This window comes from Haemaphysalis longicornis, unplaced genomic scaffold (assembly GCF_048455015.1).
Source record: "Haemaphysalis longicornis isolate Haplotype H1 unplaced genomic scaffold, Haemaphysalis longicornis Haplotype H1 scaffold_5, whole genome shotgun sequence".
Classification (NCBI taxonomy): domain Eukaryota; kingdom Metazoa; phylum Arthropoda; class Arachnida; order Ixodida; family Ixodidae; genus Haemaphysalis; species Haemaphysalis longicornis.
In genome coordinates this window covers 71,895,544-71,919,384 of record NW_027526385.1, presented here as the reverse complement: position 1 = coordinate 71,919,384, position 23,841 = coordinate 71,895,544, and the positions used below count along the sequence as shown (strand labels likewise).

The following is a 23,841-nucleotide window of genomic DNA, read 5'->3' as shown; positions in this document are numbered from 1 at the left end:
TTCCAGTGGAAGAGGCAGTTCATCGTTGAGTTTCATATCAAAATTTTCTTGGGGCACTTGCTCCTTACGTGCGATGAAGGCAGAATCCTGACATTGAAAGACCTTTAAGCGTGACTCACCTGCTAACATTCCCATGGTACTTCTACTTCACCCACGGGATTAAAGATCCTGTACCTGCACGGAAATGTGTACAGATACATGAGAATGCCCCAAACGGCCTAGCTTGCTTATTTTGGGAATTTGTCACTTCTGTACTGAAATAAAGGAATGAAACTCTCGCTTGCTTGACAGTTAGCGCCGTCTACTGAAAACTAGATGAAATGAACAGGTAAAACGCCGGAAGCATCGTGCTTTTGTATCCAAACGTAAAATATGCACATTTGGCCTAGTCCCTTGCCTCCTAAAAATGAAGCGCTTCGTTTTGCGTGAGAACGTGCTGCTATTCACGGTAACTCGAAGCCGAGAGGCGGTGACCGACTGTGTTAAATTCACTTCGAAACGAAGTCCCTTAAATGCGCCTCATGTTTTTTTGTGTACCGCATTAAGGATATTGTTTGTGTACCCTGGGTAAACAAACTGCTCTCACGAGCTTCAGTGTACGCCTCATACCCTTTGTAATATACAAGGAAAGGCTCGAAGCGGCAGCGAATGAATTGAAACCAGACATTTAAAAGTGTGGGCCGCATAGAAACTAAGCGTGATACTTAATTTGGCATTGTACATGTGCAATCAGTGGTGATGTTGTATCAACCGGAACACTTGCATGTGAAAAACATACGAACACTGCAATATACTCATTACTTTCTGCAGTCCCAAAAAACAAGTAAACTCGCTACACTCTTTCGACAACGATTGTTTGGGTGTGAGAGTTGCGTAGCTAACATTGATTAATTCAGGCACTGGTGCCAGAAGAAGCAGGAGTCAACTAAGCACGCTAGAATACAGGTGTCCCGCACTTTCCAGCGTTAAATGCAGGCAATATAAGCCATGTTCAGGCTTTGTTTCTTTGCATTGCGTGAAACATGACGTAATTTTAAGGATCAACGGGCGACCGTAGAGATAACCGAACAAACGTTTATTTAAATGAAAGCAGGAGTGGTGTCATTATCCCGAACCTAGGTTACTTACCACGGCGGCGGCTCCCCCCCCCCCCCCTCCCCAAAAGAGATGCAAACGCTAAATCGCTTCTTGAATCCTTTCATTTCATTTCATTTATTTCATCCTTACACATCCAAGGGCACTACACAAGGAAGGGCATATGGCAATGTGCAGTGCAATGTTCAATATAACATACAAAAAAGCAAAAGAAAGAAAGAAAACGTACAGAAACCAGAATCGAATCCACGTAGACAGTGAAAAAACGGGAATGTCGTCCCAAAAATAAAAAAAAAGATTCTACAAGAATTACAAATTTAAGGCACGCACAAATCTAAAATTCTTGACAGGAAAACATGAGGTAGTCAAATTATCAAAAACAAGAAGATTGCTCAGACAAGTGGTCGGCGAGCTTAAGCGGAACATTTCGCGGTCAGTAACTTGCCAATCATGTCAATAACATGCGCGTAAGGTAAAATTAAGCTTCCGTTTTTCGAATATCCTCATCGGCAAAGCCAACTTAGCAATCGTTCTCTATTATGTAAACAAAAAAATTCTCCCGCACCTCCCCGAAGGAAATCGTGGAGAAATGCGAATGCATTGGGTATACCGATGAGTGTGTTGCGAGTAATGGCGTAATTAATGACGAGAGTGTGAACGTAATCATTTATTCATCAGCCCCTGTTTGTGTTATCGTTGTACCTGACGGCCACAATCACTGCCTTGTGATCGCTAAAGTGCACGGTCAAAGGGTCTTTGAGAAGCATACGCGCGTCACAGTTTCGCGTAAAGACCAGATCAATGCAACTCCCGTGAATGGTAGTGGGGCACGTGTCGAAGCCGGCAGAGAGACAATGCATAGAGTGCCTGGTCTGCATGTACTCGACCAGCCACTCGCCACTCTTCTTGCGCACGTCAACGTTGAAGTCGCCAACCAAGACTATGGGGTCAGAGGGTTTGCAGCGCACGCGCACACTTTCCATAGCCGCGTCCAGCTGCGCGGCAACGGCGTCTCGAGCGAGGTTGGGCGCGAGGTACACGGTCACCACAAAGACTCCGTCTCCGGTGTAGGCAAGGGTGTACAAGTCCTTGTACGGAGACGTGTCTCCAACGGGAGACGTGGCAACGGCGTGCGATATCAAGTTCCCATACACGTTAGACACGAGACTAACACCGCAGTATTCGCCGTCCTTGCCGCTTCGAGCAAAGTAGTATTCGTTGACGGCGTCATCAGCCACAGCAGTAGCACTCGGGCAGACACTGCGATCGAGGACGAGGAGTGACGCCTGTCGTTGTTGTCGCAGTTCTTCGCTGAAGGGCAAGTAGCGCTTGACGAACACGTCCACACCACCGGCTCGGCGGAGAGATAACACCTGCGGGCGCACGCCGACGGAGGACGACAACCCCCGACTAAGAAATGCATTCGGATTTACGACGACGACGACGACGACGACGACGAAGGCAGAACTACGAGGTGCGCGCTCACGTGCGCTCGCGCTGGAGGAATGCAGGCGCACGCCGGCCAACGGAGCAAGACAACCCCCGGCTAATAAATGCATTCGTATTTAAAAAAAACACGGAATCGCTTCAGCGTCCCTGCCAGCTAAGTGCCCTTACGGCCCACAGCACCGCCCACGGCCGCCGACTGGTTTTCCCGTCTTCACCTACCTGCGTGGGAGACTTCCACTCCAGAAGTTTTACACAACCTCCTTGATACGTATCGCCAGGTCAGAGTCCTCCAGTGCTTTTACTGCAAAGCAATATATGTCTAACCCCCCCAGTTTTCATTCCGGTGTCATCGATTTACTCGGCACCGCTCCGGGGCTCGTCCTCACCACCGCTGACGCGTCTTTCACAACTATTTTCTCCCTCGCCTCCTCCGATGCCCCTTTGGCAAGTTGCGCAGTCGGCACTTACGGCGGTAGTGCGGTTATCAGATGATTGCGAAACATAAACAGAAGCACGAATGGGCGTCAAAAATGCGCTGACGATCACTTTTCTCCCTAATATGAAATTTTTGCGCAGTGCGAGCTGTAGTATTCTTGGTAACGGCGCATTTCTGGTGCGTCTGAGGAAGTGTTCGCGTGATCACCGAACGCACGGCGACGTGCGGTACTCTACTGCTACCACGAAGCGCGCCACCGCCGGCCAGCATGTTGCCAATCGTGTTTGAACCTCCCGCGCAAATGCCACGTGTTCGGATTAGCCCAGCACAAAAGAGCAGCGACCATGTTGGTGGAAACCGTGTTTGAACCTCCCGCGCAAATGTCACGTGGTTTGGATTAGCGGAGAATGGAACAGCGTCTGGGGAAAGTGTCAGAGGGAGGGTGCTCCTTGGTGGGGACGCATGAGAGATGTGTGAGGGAAAGACAGTGAGAGAGATGACGCCGTTGCCGCACGTGTGGTACTCCACCTCACCCTTCGCTAGACGCTCCTCTCCGTTTTCTTTCTTTCGTCGCTGCTGCGCTCGCTCACTCGGTTACGCGGACATAAACAGACACCGCTCCCGCGAAGCCCAGGTAACGGCTGCCAAAGGGCTGCCCCCTAAAACGACAGAAACTTGCCGTCGCCGTTTCCGCTCAAATTCCATTTCGCCAAGGAGCTCAGAAACTTGCCCAGGAAGAACGGTGGCGTGAGCCCAATTTCTTTTTCAGGTTGGAAGGCCTTCCGAGCGACATTCTCGCCGGTGTCTTTCACGCCTAAGTATGCGCCATCACGGCGTCTTTTCCTTGATGTTATGTGTGCATGAGGCGCAATGGAAATGGAAGCCAAGTATCTGCCGGACACGCCAGCGGAAAACCACCCGCCGTACAGTGGGCTACCCAACACGTGGCTCGACCGAGATATTACCATGTCAGAGCTACGGGTATACCGTTGTACGAGTTCAATATCCGCTCGGCAGCCGGCCATGACCTCGTTACCAACAAGATGCTACGCAACCTCGATGATGCATCGATCGACGCCCTAACCCGTTACTTTAACGAATGCTGGCGTTCGGGCAAACTCCCCAGATAGTGAAAAACGGAAAGAATGATCCTGATCCCGAAAGCGGGCAAACCACCTGACACTAGCAACCTTCGTCCCATCTCGCTGACGTCCTGCGTGGGCAAAGTGCTGGAGCACGTATTAGCCACCCGATGGCAGGCATACTTGGAGAAGGAAGGCCTCTATCCAGACACGATGATCGGCTTTAGGCACAGACTCAGCACGCAAGACGCCATGTTGCAACTGAAACGAGAAATCATCGACAACAAGACACAAAACAGCAAAGTAATTCTGGGGCTCGATTTACAAGACGCATTCGACAAAATCAAACACTCAGCCATATTACCCCAAGTATCAAGACGCAACATGGGGGTAACGAGCTAGAATTACATCGAAGACTTCTTAACCAACCGCACGGTGAAACTGCACGCCGGCGACCTCAAGCTCCCTGAACGCAAGCTCGGCAGCATGGGTACACCGCAGGGTTCGGTCATCTCGCGGTTGCTCTTCAACCTTGTCATGATCGGGGTAGTGAGGACAGTGGCGGCGTCCGGCACATGATCTACGCCGATGACATTACCCTGTCACTGGCCAGCGCCACCGACGCCAGCATCGAGCAACAGCTGCAAGCGGTGGTTACCACAATCGAGCAGCACCTTAAAGGCACCGGCCTAGTGTGCTCGCCCGCCAAATCTGAGCTGTTCGTCTTCACACCGCTGCGACCGGGGCGGAAACGCGCTTCTCCTAGAGAGTGCGATCACATCAAGATCGTGACTGCATCCGTGCAACACATTCCCGAAGTTTCCAAAATCAGGGTCCTGGGCCTGTTGCTGAACAAGAGTGGCCGCAACGACGAGACCATCAACAAGCTTACCACCAAGGCAATGGACGCCATCCGGCTCATACACTGAGTCTCGACGCGACGGGCGGGCATGCGTGAAGACAGCCTCGTGCGCCTCCCAGTCCTTCGTAATCAGTCACATCGAATCCGTAGCGGCCTACCTCAACTGCCACGTCACCGCCAGGACCAAGATCAACACGATGATCAGACAGGCTTACAAGACGGCTCTGGGCTTGACGGAGACCATGAGTACGGCTCGGCGTCCATAACACCCTAGAAGAAATAGCCGAGGCGCAGCTCGACGCGCAAATGGAGCTCCTCTCTGCCACCAAGACGGGCCGCAGTATCCTGGCGTCCCTAAGTTACAACCCGCGAGCTCCCAGCCGGCAACCATGCGAGATCAGCTAGGAGGCGCGGGCCCACATCCGCGTGGACCCCATCCCGAAGAACGTGCACCCCCAGTACAACCAAGAACGGCGGCAGGCGCGGGCCAAGGCCCTCACCGAGCAACACGCCCAAGACCCGCACGCCCGGTACGTAGACACATCGGAATACCAACGAGAATGCTTTGCGGCAGTGGTCGTTGCGGCGGCTACGGGCACCAAGACAACGGCTGCGAGCGTGCGGTGCACAGACGCCACAGACGCCGAGGAGGTTGCCATCGCTCTGGCGATCTCCGAAACCGAGTGTCGCACCGTGCTCAGCGACTCGAGGAACGCCGTGCGCAACTTTGCCAAAGGGCGAGTGTGCGTGCCGGTGGCCGTCATCATGGGCAAACTCAAGCTCCAAGACCGCGGCAGCAGCATCCGTGTCAAGTGGTTTCCGGCTCACGGGGGCGAGTGTGCATCCTCACCGAACCACAACGAGACGGCCTATTCGGTGGCACGAGCGCTTACCCTCCGCTCCCCCGAGAGTGACCGTTCCATGTGGTGGTTTGAAACCAAGGACCGAATGACCAGTTATAGCGAAGTTACCAAGTGTTATCGCCTAGCTCGACGGACAATGCCGCCTCCCCAGCCGGCACTCAGTCGGGACGCCGTCATCTTAAGGCAGATACAGACCGGGCCACTCCCCGCCCCGCAGTGCTACACGTGCTTCACTCACAAATTTATGCGAGTGGTATGTGCAGTGTTTGTGCAGTGGGTTTGGCGGATCAATGGCACATCATGTGGGACTGCGCCAGGTTCCCGATCGAAGCTACCTCCAGGACATACCCGCCCGAACTTCAAAGTGCAGTGCAGTCTAAAGACAAGGACACTCAACTATGGGCCTTCCAGCAGGCCCGGGGTGCGCTCGAAAAGCACAAGCCTCACGTCCCGCCACAAACGAGCCGAACTGGGGTATTGCAGAGCAGGGCACAACCCCGGGTCGACGCTTGGCCAACGCCATGACGCCTTAAACCGTCGGTTGCCGGCAAAGTTATTCGTACCTGCCTACCTATGCGCCATCACCGGTTGACGGTTTATGCGTGCGCGGTTTGCAGGCGGAAAAAAGGGGTGCGTGCAAACACAGCTAGGCTGCACGCCGCTGCCGATGAAATGCCGGTTGTGCTGGTTGGAGATTTAGATGTCGAAATTACATGGCTCAGTGCGCGTAGTCGGCTGTCCTCCTTAATCGAGTGGTTCGGATGTGGGTTGATGTGTTACGCAGACGTCTTACACAGGCAGTAAGATGCCTACGAGGGGGAAGGAAACCTGGCCCCCACATGTTTGTACGCGAGACTGGAGCTGAAAGGCTTCGAGGTTTTAAGTCGTTGTGGCACGGATGGACGCCGTTCGTTTGGAGGAAGAGGAGCAAGAATTGAATCGCTGGCCCGAACACAAGCGCGAACGGGGGCAAAAACAAAGGAAAGCTGCTGGCGCCGACGTTACGGCCTTAAGTTCAGCTCGTCGAATAGCTGCAAATTCCTCCCGGATGAACAGCAACTTACCCGCTTGCAACGCCAGCGTGAGCCAATATCACTTCTTCAGAGGGCTTTCAGGAGATGTTTTCGACCGCGTCTGTCACGTCTAAGAGCCCGCACATGAACGGTTTCCGGGTTACGCGTGCGCAGGTTTGCAGTGGAGAATAGTGAAAGGGAGGGTGGGTGGGCGTGCACGCGCAGCTGTAGGTTTCATGTCCTACTGATGGATGGCATGTCCGTTGTGCTGGTGCTAGGTTTAAACACGGACTTAAACGGCCAATCGGGACCCGTCCGGAGTCCTTAGTGGTAGAGCGGATTGGGTTTGTGTGTTACACAAACAGTAAGATGCTTACGACACGGGGGGGGGGGGAGCCAACACAGGCAGCTCCATGTTTGTCTGCAAGAACAGCTTGGATCCTTCAGACGTTCATTCAGCTAATAGAAAGTGTGCTCGATCGGAAGTGGCTAGGAAGTGTGCTCCATCGCAAATTACAACAAACGTGCTTTGTTTCGTGCACTCCGTGGACTGCGTCCAGCTTTGCAGGCCATCCTGCTTCACAGAGTGGAAGGGCATTAATTTTTTTAATTTATTTTATTGCCGGCAGAAGACCGAAGATGACGCGCAGGCGAGACAGGCCGCAAGCGACGGTTGACCCTGCAGTCGCAATTATTTTACTACTCTTGCTTCGTATGTATAGTTGCATAGTTGAAACACCTGAATAGTTGAAGACACTTTGGCATAAAAAATTTAAGTAAGCACTCAAATACCACTTTTCGCCCAGGTCTTCCAGTGGTGAAGCACGTTGTATAGTTTATTTTGTCCCCAACAGATGGCGCCACTGCAAAACGAGATCCAAAACAGTGGACCAACCGCAGGGCCAATTTTTAAAGCATGGGGCCTATGGGGCGTTTCGCGACTCCTATATCAGGTAACTCTGATGGCGCCTTCATCCTCGAGAAGAGCTAAATGTGTTTTTGTTGGCGGACCCGAAAAATACACTGAACCATGCAATATACAGCTTGGCTTGCGGTATTCGTGACCGCCGCGGGAAACCACGGGGTAGTAACCTGTTGCTGTGTCGCTCCGAACTCCAGTTTCAATCGATCGTGGAAAGAGAACTGATGTGTCGTGGAGGGGGCGTGCGCTCCGCGCGATGTGTCTGGGAAACGTTTTGAGGAAACCGCAGTCAGCGAAGAAGTTGCTGCCCGTGCTGCCCTCTGTACCGGAGTCCGGAATTTAGTTCGGGCGCATGTGAACAATCACCACGAGGTGGCGTTCGTTCTTGACTTGCTGGAAGCATTCTTTTCTTTGCTATATAGTGCCTAGAATATATATTCTAGGCGCTATACCTTTGCTACGGAGTCACTACCGGGCAGGAGAGGCCGTCCTTGCGTCTCCAGTCCAGCTGTGGGGGGTGCACATGTACAATTGCTTATGGGTAAACATTCTAAAAAATTAATAGTAGTGGTATCAATAATCACTCGTCCACGTTCTCGATTAGACTCTTCTGGGGTCAATACTCCCGGCAGTGCCAAACTGGCGCCAATTTTGAAACAGAAATATAGGTTTTGTCTATCAACCGATCATCTGGCTCCTTTCGTTACAGCTTTCACTCTCGTTGCCGGAAAGTTTTCTAGGTTCTTCAGTCATTTAGGGCTTCGAACTGCTGCCCATAGAACTGACGTGTGGGATTAAGACGTGGCCAGCCGCAAGCAGCTTTCAAAGCGGCGGCCTTGCAGGTCACACTGAGCTAACCGAGATGTGCGCTAAGGCTGCGATGAGCTCCCCAAATCAGAACCTTCAGGCCTCAATAGGCACATGCAAAGCGCCTGTGAGGCAAAGCGGATGGTGCGCGCTGTTTTAGACGAATTATCTGCACCAAGCCCATGAATTCGCAGCGCTTAGTGGGGCCGTGAAGACGAAATACAAGCTGACTGCGTTAGAAAGGCTGCAGTGATATCTAATGCAATCATAACAAAGGTACTAATTTTATCCCAAACTTGGGAGTAAACACTGGGCAAGTTAAATAAAACATAGTAAATAAAAAACGATAAATAAAAAAGGTAAATAAATAAAAGTTCGATAAACCTGTGGCGACTCCCTAGCCACTTTCCAGAAACTTTTCTATGACGTCACAAAATCTAGTTTGTGCAACTGGCCACCTAAGCCAGCTCCAAAAAACAACAGGATTGGGCGATTGTAGTGGGGTGTCTAGTTTGATGTGTTTGTATCACTTGAAGGCTAATGTGTAGGTAACACACTTATTGCTGTGTTTTAGTGCTAGTCCATATGACATCACTCTTCCCATAACACGTCCTTGTGGCGCGAAATTCGAAAAGTGTTTCAACCCTGCTTCGCGATTTTACATTTAAAAAACGTCTTTCGTGGCTGTAATGGAGCTGAGCGAGGTACTGAAGCCTTTCTCTTTCAAATTAAACACAGTTAGCCTTCATGGCTCGTTTAATGGAGATTTGCAGTAAAAGGAAACACGGTAAAGCGCACCGACCACAAAAGGCTCTTCCCTCCGCGCCTGGAAAAGCTGCTGAGCGTTGCTTATGTGTTCAGGGATTCACTAAGAGCGGATCGTACTGAACTAGTCGCGATCTAGAGGGCGACACAGTGTGACGGATCGGCCTCGTCTGCGCCATTACAGTCGACATTGCGTTTCATCCCCCTTATAAATACAGGCATATAAATACGCCTCAGTTGACTGACGTATGGTTTCAGCTAGCTGGCCTTGAGTTTGAGGTGACTTGGCGTTACGTTTCCCTGGATGTCCTTTTAAAGGGTCTCTGTAACACTTTCTTCTACCTTTTTTTTGAAATCTTAAATGCTTGCAGAACGTAGTCACCCAACAGACCCCATATTTAGATTCATCATCATCGTCATCATCATCACCACCAGCCCATCTACGCCCTCTGCAGGGCAAAGGCCTCTCCCATTATTCTACAATTACCCCGGTCCTGTGCCAACTGTGACCAATTTATCCCCGCAAACTTCTTGATCTCATCTGCCCATCTAACGTTCTGCCGCCCCCTGAATCCTCTACGAATCCACTCTGTTACCCTTAATGACCAACGGTTATCTTGCCTTCGCATTACATGCCCTGCCCACGTCCATTTCTTCTTCTTAATTTCTACTAATATGTCCTGAACACGCGTTTGTTCCCTGACCCACTCCGCTCTCTTCTTGTCCCTTAATGTTACACCTATCATTTTCCGCTCCATTACCCGCTGAGTCGTCCTCAATTTAAGCTGAACCCTCTTAGTGAGCCTCCAGGTTTCTGCCCCGCAGGTGAGTACCGGTAAGATGCAGCTGTCATACACTTTCTTTTTCAGGGACAATGGTAGGCTGCCATTCATTATGAGAATATCTGCCGTATGCAATCCACCCCACCCATTCTGATCCTTCTAATTATCTCTGCCTCATGGTTGGGATCCGGGGTCATAACTTGGCCTAAGTAGATATATTCGCTTACCACTCCCACTGCCTCGCCCCCTATCCCAAACTGCTGTGCTGTCCCGAGGTTATTGATCATTACTTTGGTTTTCTGCATAATTATTTTCAGGCCCACGGTTCTACTCTGTTCGTCCAGTGCGGAAAGCATGCTTTGCAATTCGCCCCCCGAGTTACTTAGCAAGGCAATGTCATCAGCAAATCTGAGGTTACTGAGGTATTCTCCATTAACCCTTACTCCCACCTGTTCCCAATCTAACGTTCTGAATACTTCTTCTAAACATGCTGTGAATAACATTGGAGAGATTGTGTCTCCTCGTCTGACGCCCTTCCTTATAGGTATTTTACTATTCTCTTTATGGGACATGTGACATGTGACATGTGACATGTGACATGTTTTATTTCTCTCAAGCAAAGTACACAAACAAAGTACACAAAGTACACAATGAGAGAGGACGGAAGGGAAGAAGCTGCCATATGCAGCTTGAAGACCCCTTACGCCCCACTTATCAGTTATGAGATTAGAGCACAAACGCAACGCGACAGTTTGAAAAATGTACACAACTACAGAAATTCAAATCGTTAAAAACATTGTTATACAATTTTAAATATATACAATTACACAATTCCACACAAGTACCATTACACAATTCTAATGTAAAGGCAAAAAAAATACAGTGAAAATATTACATCGTGACATTTCATTGTAAAATTGCTACTTAGATGAGCCTATTCGGTCGAAGGCTCAAGAAGATGCATCAATTCTATATAAGTTGTTGTAGAAAACATTCGAATATTAACGTTATTACCATCGAGAATATTTAGGTATTTGGGTAGATTCCAAGATAATGACTGTGTGCGGTATTTGGTGCGGCTTAGGGGTAGGATCCATGGATTAGAGTGCCGTATATTATAAGTAGGTTCATGACGCACTAGCTTAAAGATTGTTATCATGAAGGCATTGTTCATTGTTACAGCAGTTTTGTAAATGCAAAGTAGCCTATATGTATACAGGGTAGTTACTCTAAGAATATTATACTGCCTGAAGTATTCTTCTGTGTGAGCATTCCACGGTATATTAGCTATCAGCCTTATTGCTCTTTTTTGCGCAACATGAAGGCGTTGTTTATTAGACTTTGTCGTCGTTCCCCAAACCGTGTGGCAATAAGTGACCACAGGTACAATATATGCATTGTAAATGAGCATTTTAACTTGTGTGGGAAGTGTTAACCTATGTTTACATAACAAGCCATTTAATTTGTTCATTTTTGCTCAAACACTGTCAACCTGTATATCCCAATTCAGCGTCTCCGAGAATACGACACCGAGAGATTTTATACTGGACACGATGTCAATCTTGTCATTTCCCAAAAGCAATTCGATGTCACCACTTACTACTCTATTTTTTGCTCTATATATCACAGCTTTCGTTTTATACGTATTAACCTTGAGACGATTTCTATTGCACCAGCAACGCAAATATTCCAAAAATCGGTTGCCACAGAGTGACAACTCAGCTAGTGTGTTTCCTGTGGCAAGCATTGTAATATCATCAGCGTAAGCTACGAGATGAACTGGAAAAGGGATATCAAAAATATCATTTAGATATACTAGAAACAACAAGGGTCCCAAGATGCTGCCCTGCGGTACACCAGACGTGATGGACTCATCGTCTGACAAGGTTTCATTAAAACACACCATTTGTCTACGGTACATTAGGTATGACTGTATTAAAGCAAGGCCAATTCCCCGAATGCCATAGTGACTGAGCTTTTGAAATAAGACGGAGTGATCAATCAGGTCAAATGCCTTGGATAAGTCTACGTATATGCCGATAGCAAGGGGCTTTTCTTCAAATGCATCAATTATAATTTCTTTTTGTTTCGTTAATGCCATTTCAGTGGATCTCTGTTTTCTAAATCCGAACTGGCAATTGGAAAGCACAAAGTGCTTACTTAAAAAGTTGATAACCTGCTATGAATAATTTTCTCTAGTGCCTTAGATAATACTGGAAGAATAGATACCGGTCTGTAGTTAGAAAAGTCAGAAACAGAACCACCTTTGTGTATGGCAACAACCTTTGCAATTTGCATTTGTTTTGGGAAGACGCCAGTACTGAGACATAGGTTATAGATATGGACCAGTGTCGGGGCCAAAAGGTCAATTACAAATTTAAACGGGTGAATTTGAAAACCGTCTTTATCCCTGGATTTACTTGTTCGTAGGTTTGAAAACATTGATACTACTTCAGATTCTGTTGTTGGAAACATAAAAAGCGTTTCCTGTACGCCTGGTGTCCCACAGGGATAACTAACAGGGACATCTAATGGTGCACACAACGCTTTTGTTATGTTGACAAAAAACCGATTAAACTGGTTGGAAAGTTCCTTCCCGCACAGAACTTCCCCTTCTTTTTCAATCGAAGCCATTTGGCTGTGCGACCCGAAGTTGAGCAAGCGTTTTAGTTGGTCCCATTGGTCTCGCGCACTGTTACTTGAAGAGCGATCGAAAAGATTGCTGAAGTACTCCAGTTTTGCTCTCTTCAGTTCTCGGTTTAACTGATTTCGGTATTTTTTATATATATCTAGTTTTTGAGGATCCCGTGATCTTATGAAATGCGCGTATAACTTGTTCTTACATTTAATTTTCCGGATTGATTCTGCCGTTATCCAGGGTTTCCTATTTTTGCATTTCCTGGCATGCCTGAGAGGAAAGGAAGCGTCATAAATGGCCTTAATTTTGGACAGAAAAGCGTCGTAGGCTCTGTCAGCGTCATTTAGTGATAAGACGTAGCTCCAGTCATTTGCGGAAATCATGTTCCGAAAGTTGCTTAATGTGTTAATATCGATACGACGATATTTCAAATTATTCGGCCTACAAGCGGTATCTGGTCCAGCATTGTTAACGAAAGCAAAGATTGGAAGGTGATCGCTGATGTCACCGGTAATGACATCAGGATGATGGCAGCTGTGGACGCATAAGGATGATGGCAGCTGTGGACGCATTGTTGATATCCTCTGGTATTCTTACATAATGCTCATCTACACCCTGGTTCCGTAATGCCTTAATGACTGCTGAGTTTTCGACTGAGTAAAATGCTCTCTCATAATCTATGAAGGCTATATATAGGGGTTCAGTATACTCAGCGCACTTCTCTATCACCTGATTGATCGTGTGAATATGGTCCATTGTTCGCAATTACATGGTCGCAAAGTACCCCAGCCAAAATTCACTGCTCTCTGCTCATTAGATAACTTGGAAACTTGCTCAAAAGATTTTTCTCTCTGCCCTCGCCTTGAAGTTCTTTGACTGCCCGAATTACCTCACTGAGGCCATGTAGCGGCTGTAGGCCGGTTTTCCTTCAGTTGCAGCAACGAAGGCTTTTCGATAGCAGCTTTAAAAATACAGCCACAAGAGAAAGGCAGAAACGGAAGGCGTATCTGGTGCGACGAGCGAATGGTGCAATGCCGCTCCGTTCTGGCGATAACTGTAGCTTTCTCAGTGCTTCCAGACGCGAAGTAAAGAGCGGAAGCGTTTATCGAAGGTGTTGCAGAGTCCCTTTAATTTGCGTTGTGCCTACCAAGAGTATCACGGATCTCTGTGAAGCGAATACTCCCAATGTCGTCTAGTGTGCCTAAACAAAGGCAGCATGATATAGCGAAGCTGTTAAACGTTCTTGTGCTGCCCAGGTCTAAGTACCCGTTAACGATTGTACTTTACCCGGAAATGTCAAATTTCCTCTGCATCGCAAGAAAAACCTCCGTGGTCGGAATAGAGAATGCCATATATACGGTAGAAATCAAACTAAGTTGCAACTACGTGATCATTTTTAGAGCGAAATCTCTACTACGCCTTGTTTCGCAAGGTCATTCATCGCATCGGTAACCCTTGAGCCGCCAGAGCGCAAGTTCGGCAAGTATGACGTCACGCCACGTGATTCGCTATAAAGAGGCGCCGCAGCTGCCCTCGCTCAGAGCCTCGCCTCTGCGGTACCACGTGGCTAGGCGAGGGTGTAACGGCCACTTCGTCGGCGCTTGGTCACTCAGTCTCATGATAGATGCCGCTCCGCCGCCGGAGCGCACGCGTGGCAGCTGTGTCCTAACTTTCATAAAACACATGTGCATAAATTTTGCAAAACCAAGCCAAACAGACTTTTTGCTCGTAACAACCACTTTTTAAACTGTTAAACGGGGCCTATTTGCATGATATTAATACGGTTATTATTCTATGCTAATTAATACTTTCACGCTTCGGTGCAGGTGGACCCGCCCGAATTTTTCGCACCGATCAGACTGTACGAGAAGGAGTCCTTCGAGCAGGAGTACCTGGCCGCGTACCATGAGTACTTGACGACCAACGACATCGACGACGACGACGTGCTGAAGAACATGCTCGCCAACTTCTACGCCACCCAGAAACGCATCGCCGAGGCATGTGACGACGCTCCGTAACGTGCCATGATGTAACAGAAAGTACTATTAGAAAACACCAGAATCACGCCCGCAGTTTCGAATTACGTTCAATGCGGTTAATTCTGCAGTAAAAAGTAATAACCCCTCAACCTTGCCTATGTGTGATAGCGACAGCTGTTAATGGGAACTGAACCTGTTATATTAGGTGTGCCATGCAGATAATATACATGTCTGTTTTATTCGAAAGATTTATTGTTTTAAAGTGTCCTCAGCGCTTGTCTGTGACCAAACAATGCTTATTGAGTGGGATATTATTCAATTTGAGTTAAAATTTTGATTCTCCGTTAAATCGTGTGTTTCGTGACGTCGTCTGCGATGACGTAACAACAACAGATGTTCAAGCAAATATTAGTGCGCCGTTAGGCTCTGCAGCGGACTGCGGCGCCTTGCTTACCGTCCGTTCTCCTAGATGGCGCAACCATACTGCGCCGTACCTCTGTCCGCCTTTGCTTTGTTTTTCACCGTATTTGCCCCTGGTTTGTTTTTGTTACCGTAAAAAGTAGTCGTGTCGTGAGACCTGTGGTGTGCTCGACAGACAGGGTCACGTAAAACAATGTCGCTTATGCCAATCGGCGAGTGTCGCGTGAGACAACAACAAAGCATCGCACTTCTGTGCAGCCATAACAAGCATTGTGCGCTCAGCACCAACAGCTGTACGCACTGGTACTGCCATATGTACGTGTACTCTCTTAACTACCATTGTTCACCCCAGAATCGTTATTGATACGAAATGAATACGCAGTACACTTAAGCGAGAATAGCTCGTTCTGTAAGCTTATAAGCCCTGCCTAACTTGCGTTTGCTATTGCCGTTAGCCAATCTCGCATGGCTGTGTATATGAAGTCATGTGTTCTAGTGCGGGAAATGAGCTAGTGGGTCGCATGGCTATTCCCTTTTTCATAATTAATAAGCTTGTTTGAGCGACGTTTGCGTTAAATGTGGTGTCAGCATGATTCCAACGAGGCGATCTTTCGAATGAACCAAACTAGCGTTTTGTGCGCGAGGCCCCTTTAGACCAAGTCTTGCTCGAAGCCACTTTGACTGAGTGACTTGTGCGTGTTCTCTCGTCAACGCAGGTATCGGAGGATCCCAGGAGGCGTGTGCATGATCCCTTCAAGCAGACCGATAATAACGCTTTTTTCAAGGTGAGAACGTGACTGTCCCCGTTGCGAATTTTCAGCTAGGCCTCCGCAAAAGTAATCGCTGCTCACTAAGGTGCAAGGGAGGTGAAGGTAGTTCTGGCATCCTTAGAGTAGTTCTTCCATCCTTGAGTCACCTTTTACTTGTAGATTGTATGCATGCGCCTAATTCAAGCATTCGTTCGTTCGTAGAACGTTTACTAAATGAAAAAGGGACTAATGGATACGGAAAGAAAGGCAGGAGTGTCCGGTGGATCCGAAAACCAAGGGTCGCGACCTTGGCTTGGTTGATCAGTAAGACATTGTCTTTAAGCCAGTTGCTACGCAACAAGTTCTGACGTCTTTGTAGTCGGGTAAAAAGGTCGTATCGAGAGACAGTACGAGCAGTTTGGGGATGGGAAGTGTTTGTGGCATATCCATACTTGGCGGGTAATGTCTGGCCAATTAAGTGGATGTATGCATATATTTTGTGCGAGAGATGTTGGGAAGGTAGGTATAATTGTAAAAGGTGCGCCGCCATATTCGGGCTTGGTGGTGAGGGAGTGTTTGACGGGTGGCTCTATAATGGTGGAGGATAAAAGTGATGGTCGGGGAAAGAGGAAGTGGCTGGGTGGGAGATGCCTGTGTGTCGTCGGGATGCTCTGCTGGCAAGGCCCGGTGGGTGAGCTCGCGGGCCACAGCGCGTGCCGACTCGTTCCCAGAGAGGAATATGTGGGAAGGGGTGCAAATCGTGCAGGCGATGGGGAGATCGATTCGCTGGCTTTGGATAGTCAGGGTAAGTGGTGATATTAGTCGGGCTGCAAAACGACGCTGGACGATTGTGAGTACGACGACACTGATTCGCAGGGTGAGCGCGTGGATGATATCCAGTGCGATGGCGGCCTCTTCGGCCACCATGGAGAGGTAGGGTGAACGGGGCAAGGAGCGAGGGGTGGCCCGGTTGAACCCAGAAGGAGGAGAAACAGCTTTATTTCGTCAACAATCACTAAATTGTTAGATTAATGATCAGCTGCTTCTTGACTCCGTGAGGTGGCCAGAAGACCTTGCGTCATGGCGATTTCCAAAGGCTAGCCCACGGCCTGAATTTAAGTCTCAGGATCGGAGCTTTAAGTTGGAGCCAAGGACATTCGTATAGGACGTGGGCTTGGTCGGAAGCCTCACACATTCTGCATTTTGGGGTGTACAGACCTGGGTACGTAAAGAGCCAATTTATAAGGGTTTAGGGAGGTATGGGATTGGAGTTGCCTTCATGTTGCTTGCTGAAATTTCGTTAGGGAATAATTGGGGGCACGGTAAACTAGCCTTTCATTTCATTAGTATGATGTAATCTCTTGATAAGTAACCATGCGCTCCTTAGACCCTCGCAGGGACAATTGGGCCGCCACCCGGTTGACGAGTTCCCGGGCAAAACTGTGGGCCGCTTCGTTCCCTAGATGGGCCGAATGCGCAGGAATCCAGATAGTCTGGATCTGGCGGGGTTCGAACTCTTTTCTTAGTAGAATTGGAGATGCCGCTTCGTGAATTTTGTTCTTAGCGAAATTGCGCAGCCGTTCTGGAGTCTATTTCCACGATGGCATGAGCTTTGCTGCACTGGTTCGGTGCGTGGCTGCATCGGAGTGGAATGTCACGGGATCGGTTCCGTACCACCGGAGCAGGACATCGATGCGGTGGGTGCGGCATCCTGATTTGGGTGTAAGCAGCATCAAATTGTGGATTGGGGATACCTTTATTCAGGTCCCGCAGATGGATGCAAAAATACACGGACAATACAGGCGAGACGAGTCTAGTATTCTAGGCGTTGAAAGCTGATCGGCCAGCAGCAGTTAGACTGAGAGGGTGAATCTGTCTGGAGGGGGGCGCCTTCGACAGGTTCTGTAAGATTGTTCTGTATGCCTAGACTGAACAGGCTTTCGCTAAGGGGGGAAGATTGTAGCCTCAAGGCTGCCTCGGTTGGTTGTCGTAGCATGCTGTGGGATTTGTTGCGCTCCTGAGTCTTTACTGATACGTACTGTCTAGTGATGCTACGCGACTGATGAGCACTGCTTGGATGAGTTGACGCGTGCCACTGCGCGGAAACCGGAGTGGCGAGTGCAAAAATGTCTGATGATATGGGTAAGCTGGAAGGCTGTTTTAGGGGCGAAGCACCTTAAGGCCGAGGCTTGTCCGGCGTCCGTGCTCACGCCCCAGCACCGTGTAAATCGAAACATCTGTGAACAAAAGGTTCACAAAAGGTTAACAAAAACAAAATAAAATGTTCACAAAAGGTAAGAGCGAGAGAGCGAGAGAGCGAGAGAGAGAGAGAGGGAGAGAGAGAGAGAGAGAGAGAGACCCACAGCAGTGTCTAAATCGAAACATCTGTGAACAAAAGGTTCACAAAAGGTAAGAGCGAGAGAGCGAGAGAGCGAGAGAGAGAGAGCGAGAGAGAGAGAGAGAGAGACCCACAGCAGTGTCTAAATCGAAACATCTGTGAACAAAAGGTTCACAAAAGGTTAACAAAAACAAAATAAAATGTTCACACTAGGTAAGAGCGAGAGAGAGAGAGCGAGAGAGAGAGAGACCCACAGCAGTGTCTAAATCGAAACATCTGTGAACAAAAGGTTCACAAAAGGTTAACAAAAACAAAATAAATGTTCACAAAAGGTTAGAGAGAGAGAGAGAGAGAGAGAGAGACGCACAGCACCGTCTAAATCGGAACATCTGTGAACAAAAGGTTCACAAAAGCCTAACAAGAACAAAACAAAAGGTTCGCAAAAGGTTAGAGAGAGAGGGGGGGACGGAGAGAGAGTGCTCCTGGAGAGCCGTGCTGCTCATGCGCGAAGAGCATTGGATTCGATTGAATTGTATTGGATTGGATTGAATTGGATTGTATTGGATTGGATTGCAAATCGTTTTAGCAGCAGTAAGCACTCTCTTGGGTGATTTACGGTAAGAACGATCACCAGTGCTTCTCCCACTCGTCATGATTCACTTCGTAGAGATGCGTGATTTTTTCTTTTCGGAGTGGGTACAAGGTCCACACCCATTCTTCATGGCGGTATGACACTGATAGGGTTGTGAGTGTTCGGACTTAGGCGATAGGTTGTACGTTGATGTCGATTGCGGGGTCGGGTGGGGCGTGGTTGGGGCGACCGCACTTGCGGGAATGTAACCGCAGGAGGCCAGACCTGACAGACTTTTCTGGACTGCAGGTGCGGCCATAATTGTGCAGTGTTTAGTGCGTTGTTTAGTGCAGTGTTTACTGCCGGGAGTCCTGCTACTGTCCAGTAGGTCCTTGCGCAGCCCATATTACAAATAGTTCCAATATGACAAACGTTTCCCATATCACGAACATTTACTATCCCTTCTTAAAGAAAGTTGAGAGAAGTGCGAAAGCTTCGTTTTATCAAAAGTGCGGCAAAGCCTTCGCTAAAAGTGCGCGCAACCTTCGCTGAAAGTGGACCCAATTGATCGAAAGTGGACTCAATTGAAAGTAGGCCCATTTGAAAGTCGACCCAATTGATCCAATTGATTGAACTTTACCATTCCTTCCTAAAGAAACTTGAGAGAAGCGCGAAAGCTTCGTCCAGATCATGAAAATGGCGTCTAATCGATCGTCAAACCTTCGAAGACCCAAATCGTGAAACAAATAACGAACCTATGCGACGATTTTCGCGCACTAAGTGAACGCGTCTACGAACGCTTCAATGTGTACTGATGCGTGGTTTATGTGATGAAAGTATACTAGTGTACCCCTTCTTCATAATCAATCTATGTTGAACCGCTCCTTTCTCGCGATTTTGAAGCAAGCATTTTGACACCATGCAATCCCGGTGTCCCGCACGCACTGTGTGTCCAGAGAACTTATCAAAGCTTCTCGGTCGATTAAGTGGGCTATGGGGAAATTCATTAGTTTTTTGACAGGATGCCATGGGTCCCACAATGAAAGCTTCCGCTTTAGAAAAACAGGCCGCGAAATTGCTTCACGGCAAATGTCGTTGAAAGTCGATAGTCTGCTGTCACACCGGCCCTGTTATTTAACACCCGCATTTCTCTCCCCTCCAACCCCTCAGGCTATTCTTTTCATGCTCTCGCGGCTTCCATGATTAATGCGATGTGTGGTTGGCTCAATTTGATTCGATTTTACCACGTTCGCAATACTGGCTTCGCCGTCTGTAAGGACATTTTAATTGCCGCTGTCCCTGAAACACCATGAGGAGGCGTCTTTTTTTAGCATTTACCGTTATATTCCCGATATCCGACACCGTTTTCCACGCGTTTATGCTATTTGCTGCGACAGAAAAGAAACACACGTTCATTCTTAATTTAAAGAATGCCGCTACTGTCAGATGTATGCTCAGATGTGCCGTATTTTTTGAACACGAAAGTGTTTTATGCCTGGATACGCAAAGATTTGACTGATGTCATATCCGTCACAGAAATGATGCAAGTACAACGAAGCAAGCGGCGGCCTGTAAATGGTGCACCCCTGCACACCGGGTCTTCTTGCGGGGAAGCAACCTTTAGTACTAAGAGTACGTTACACCCTGGATTGTTCGTTTTCAGGTTTGATATTTTAATAGGAAAGTGTTTTATGCCGCCATGCCCCAAGATTTCACTGAAGTCATTGTCGCGGATAGCGACGCAAGGAGAGAGCCAGGCAGCCGGTCGCCCTTTCGCTGCTCTGATCAGGACCCAACTGCCACGAGCACGAGGCGCGAGCTATGCCCGTGCCCGCATGCCCGTGCAGCCCTGCCTTTTTTATTCATTATCCACAACACACTACCCCCGCCGCCAAGGTGCGCATGCGCAGAAGTATGAAACCAAATGGGAGGCTGCGGCCGATGCACAGTTGTACCCATGAACGATGGCAGAACAACAGGCGTTCGGAGGCACACTACGAAGTTCAGCAGGGGAGCAAAGACATAAGTCACGGGGAAGGAAAGAGTACGTTTGGAGATACTATCATGAACATCTCGTCGTGCACCCTGAGTCTATCGGAACAAATGTGGATGTGCGGCTATAGGAAGTAGGACAGAACCGTAGACCGAGGTAGTCCCGCCAGCCGTGGATCATATCCTCCTGCCTATTCATCCAGAGCAGCAGGCACAGGTCTCTATCATCTTGCTTAGCTTGCGGCGGCAAGCTTCCTTTGATCTCGCCTGCTAATTTCCCTTCATCATCCTCATTGGGTGGTCTTGGTGTGGCTGATGGCAACGGAGCAGCCAGGTACTTCTGGTCATGGCTAGCAGCAAGATGATACACGGTGTCTCGGTCGCAGTGCTTGTCGCCTCCAGGTCCGCCGTAGCCGCCAAGATCGTAGGGGAACTCATTGGCATCCGAAACGTCAAGGTGACCACGCAGTAGCCCACCGCGAGCTCGCTCACCAAACGCAGACCACAAGAGCGATGTCCGGGGACTTTGTGTCCTGCCTGGTCGTCTCTTAGTGCTCCGTAGCCACCAGGATCATGTGGCAACTCGCCGTGCTGGCGGCCCAGTCATCGGTTAACGGGCGCAGTCGTGTGCCCCTTGCAGCAGCGTGCGTCGCCAGTAGAGGGTGACATGGCGGGTAGCTGGACACCAGTCATCATTCCTTGTGAGCCGCAAAGCTGATGAGCTGGACCCCTGTTACTCCGGAAAAACGATCGCGGCAGCAGACAGGGCCGCGTCCATGATCCTTTCAGGTGGCCGTTGAGCCCAGCCATTCAAGCTGCCCGGTAGCCGTTCACGAGCTCGGCGCAACCAGGGTCACCTAACGGTTCGTGCAATCCAACTCGGAAGGCCGGTGCGCCGATCAGAGTCGCGGATACCATGAAGGGCTGACGCCAGCTGAGATTCCAACGGAGAAGACAGCGCCCGGAGCAACACGCCACCATCGTACAAGTGGGAACAGCGCCCGCTCGCGACACTTAACAACCACATGCTCTCTCAGCAAGGCACACCCACGAGCGGCAGCGATGTCTAAAGCGTCGAGGAGCATCACGCTGGACGGGTCCGTATCACCGTACATCGTGGTCATGGGGTCCTTGGATAGGTCAGCTCCGTGGCCATCCTGGACGACGACGCACTCACCGCTAGGCGGGCGGCTGGGTGCACGCAGTTGTGCCTCAGTGGAATCGGTTGTTCTCTCCGCTGGTCTCTCTGGCCCGTCAGAGTCGTCGGCAGCTGTGAGGACGTTTCGACGGTCAGAAACGCACGGCTCACACGCAGTGGGAACGTTCGCCACCTTGTCAGCCTTCGCGGCTATCCTGCTCTCACCGGAGGGCACCACGGTGTTTCCGGGACGGATGAAGGCGGAGTGATGGTTTGGTGCTCCGGTGCTCCCAGCAGCCACTAGCGAAGGAACAGCAGATGGTCTGGCGAAGTACACTTGTGTACGGATGGTGACGACCTTTTCGTCGTACTCGTAGCTCTCGAACAAATCGGCTTCCAGCTCATCCACATCTGTCATCTCAAGGATTCGGGTATCCAGATACTTCAATTCCTCGTACCTGCTGTTTACGGCGCACAGGTGCGATGGGATCTGGCTGGTCGACGTGAGTGGATCGTGCAACAGCCAACGAATGGCAGCTACGCCCCTTGTGACGGCTTCCCTCACGATGTCGCGACGCCGGCGTAGCTCCTACATGGCAGACGGCACGAAAGCAGGCGACCGGGTGTCCTAGGCACGAGCACGAGCGCCATACAACGTTCGATGACGAGGCTCGCAGAATTGGGTAGCTTCCAGGGGACCCCAGGCCTAGCGTCCTCGAAGACTGCGCCGCATCAGGTCAGGTCTGCTCGTGGGTTGTCTCCCGGTTTTAACGGCACCAGATTATGTGAAGAAAGGGACGAGCCGGGGAGGCCCCTCCCGATGATGACTTAATCGAACACACTTCGGTTGATGATAGTGGGGCAAGAGAGAAGGATGTCCACTTATTTCACAAGTCATATCCCTCACAAAAACGATTCCAGTACACCTTTGCCAAAGCGAGACGCCAGCAGGACGTCGCTCGCCAAGCACACTCACACGACAGCCGCCGCATGCTCAGCCGCAGATTTCGCTGCACATTTCACTTTCGTGTTTTACTGATTCCTATGAGAGAGAAATCAACCACAGTATTTTTTTTGCTGAAAAATCTCGACATGTACTACGCATGCCACTTGTTTTAGTACCATGCCAGGGTATTACGTTATATACTACTTAACCGAGCGTTTTATCAACTTTCGTATGGGTGGCCAATCGAGTGACAGACAGGCCAGCACATCAAAACTTCCGCGTTTGCCAACGCTCCCCACGTCTCCACAAACGGGAGTGCGAGGGCGGCGAGCGGTGATACCGACTGGCGTTGTACACTTATCGCGGATACACTCGCGGTACCCTTACGGATATGAACATTGCGATCCTATTAAACTTTCATAGAGTTCTTATGGAGTCTAGAGGAACTCATTAGAAAACTCATGGCAAGCTCATTCCCTAACGAGTTATCGCTAAAATATCACTAGAGAATTTTTAAAAAGGCATCCCTATAAAACCTCGCTCGACTCAGACTCGAAAACGATTCTATACACATTTTAGCGAACTCGTTCAATAAAAGTTCTATGGAGTCTCCTGCTTAAAAGGGGTTTTTAATTTTTGTAGGGGCTTCACTATAGCAACTAACTCTATTTAAGCTCACTAGAAATTCTACAAAAGTTTCAACGTGTTAACTCAAAAATAGTTTCTGTTGGCACACTTGGAAGTTTTTATACAATTTTAAATTGAATATCTGGATATACACTAGCTGTTTTATATTCCAGGTCAATACGGATTCCACAAAAGGTTTATCGTACCCGAATTTTCTCCGGTCTATCCGAGTTTTTTTGCGCAACCCGTTTGCTCAATACAGAAATTATGAAAAAAGTTTATGAAAAAAATCATGGACTCTATGCAGTGTCGACATGTCTGCTCATTATCGCCCGTCTCTCGAGGACGTTGGTATCCTCCCAGATTT

General features: G+C 49.1%; 1 protein-coding gene across 1 annotated transcript in view; it reads left to right on the top strand.

Moving 5' to 3' along the window:
* The first annotated feature begins 4,637 nt into the window (after positions 1–4,637).
* Positions 4,638–23,841, top strand: part of LOC144139760 (uncharacterized) — a 119,600-nt gene continuing 100,396 nt past the window's right edge. Inside the window, exons 1-5 of the mRNA XM_077672023.1 lie at positions 4,638–4,961; positions 5,330–5,454; positions 5,635–5,800; positions 14,541–14,711; positions 15,830–15,898. Of these exons, the coding sequence (XP_077528149.1) occupies positions 4,638–4,961; positions 5,330–5,454; positions 5,635–5,800; positions 14,541–14,711; positions 15,830–15,898 (855 nt within the window). The remainder of the gene's footprint in view (positions 4,962–5,329; positions 5,455–5,634; positions 5,801–14,540; positions 14,712–15,829; positions 15,899–23,841) is intronic.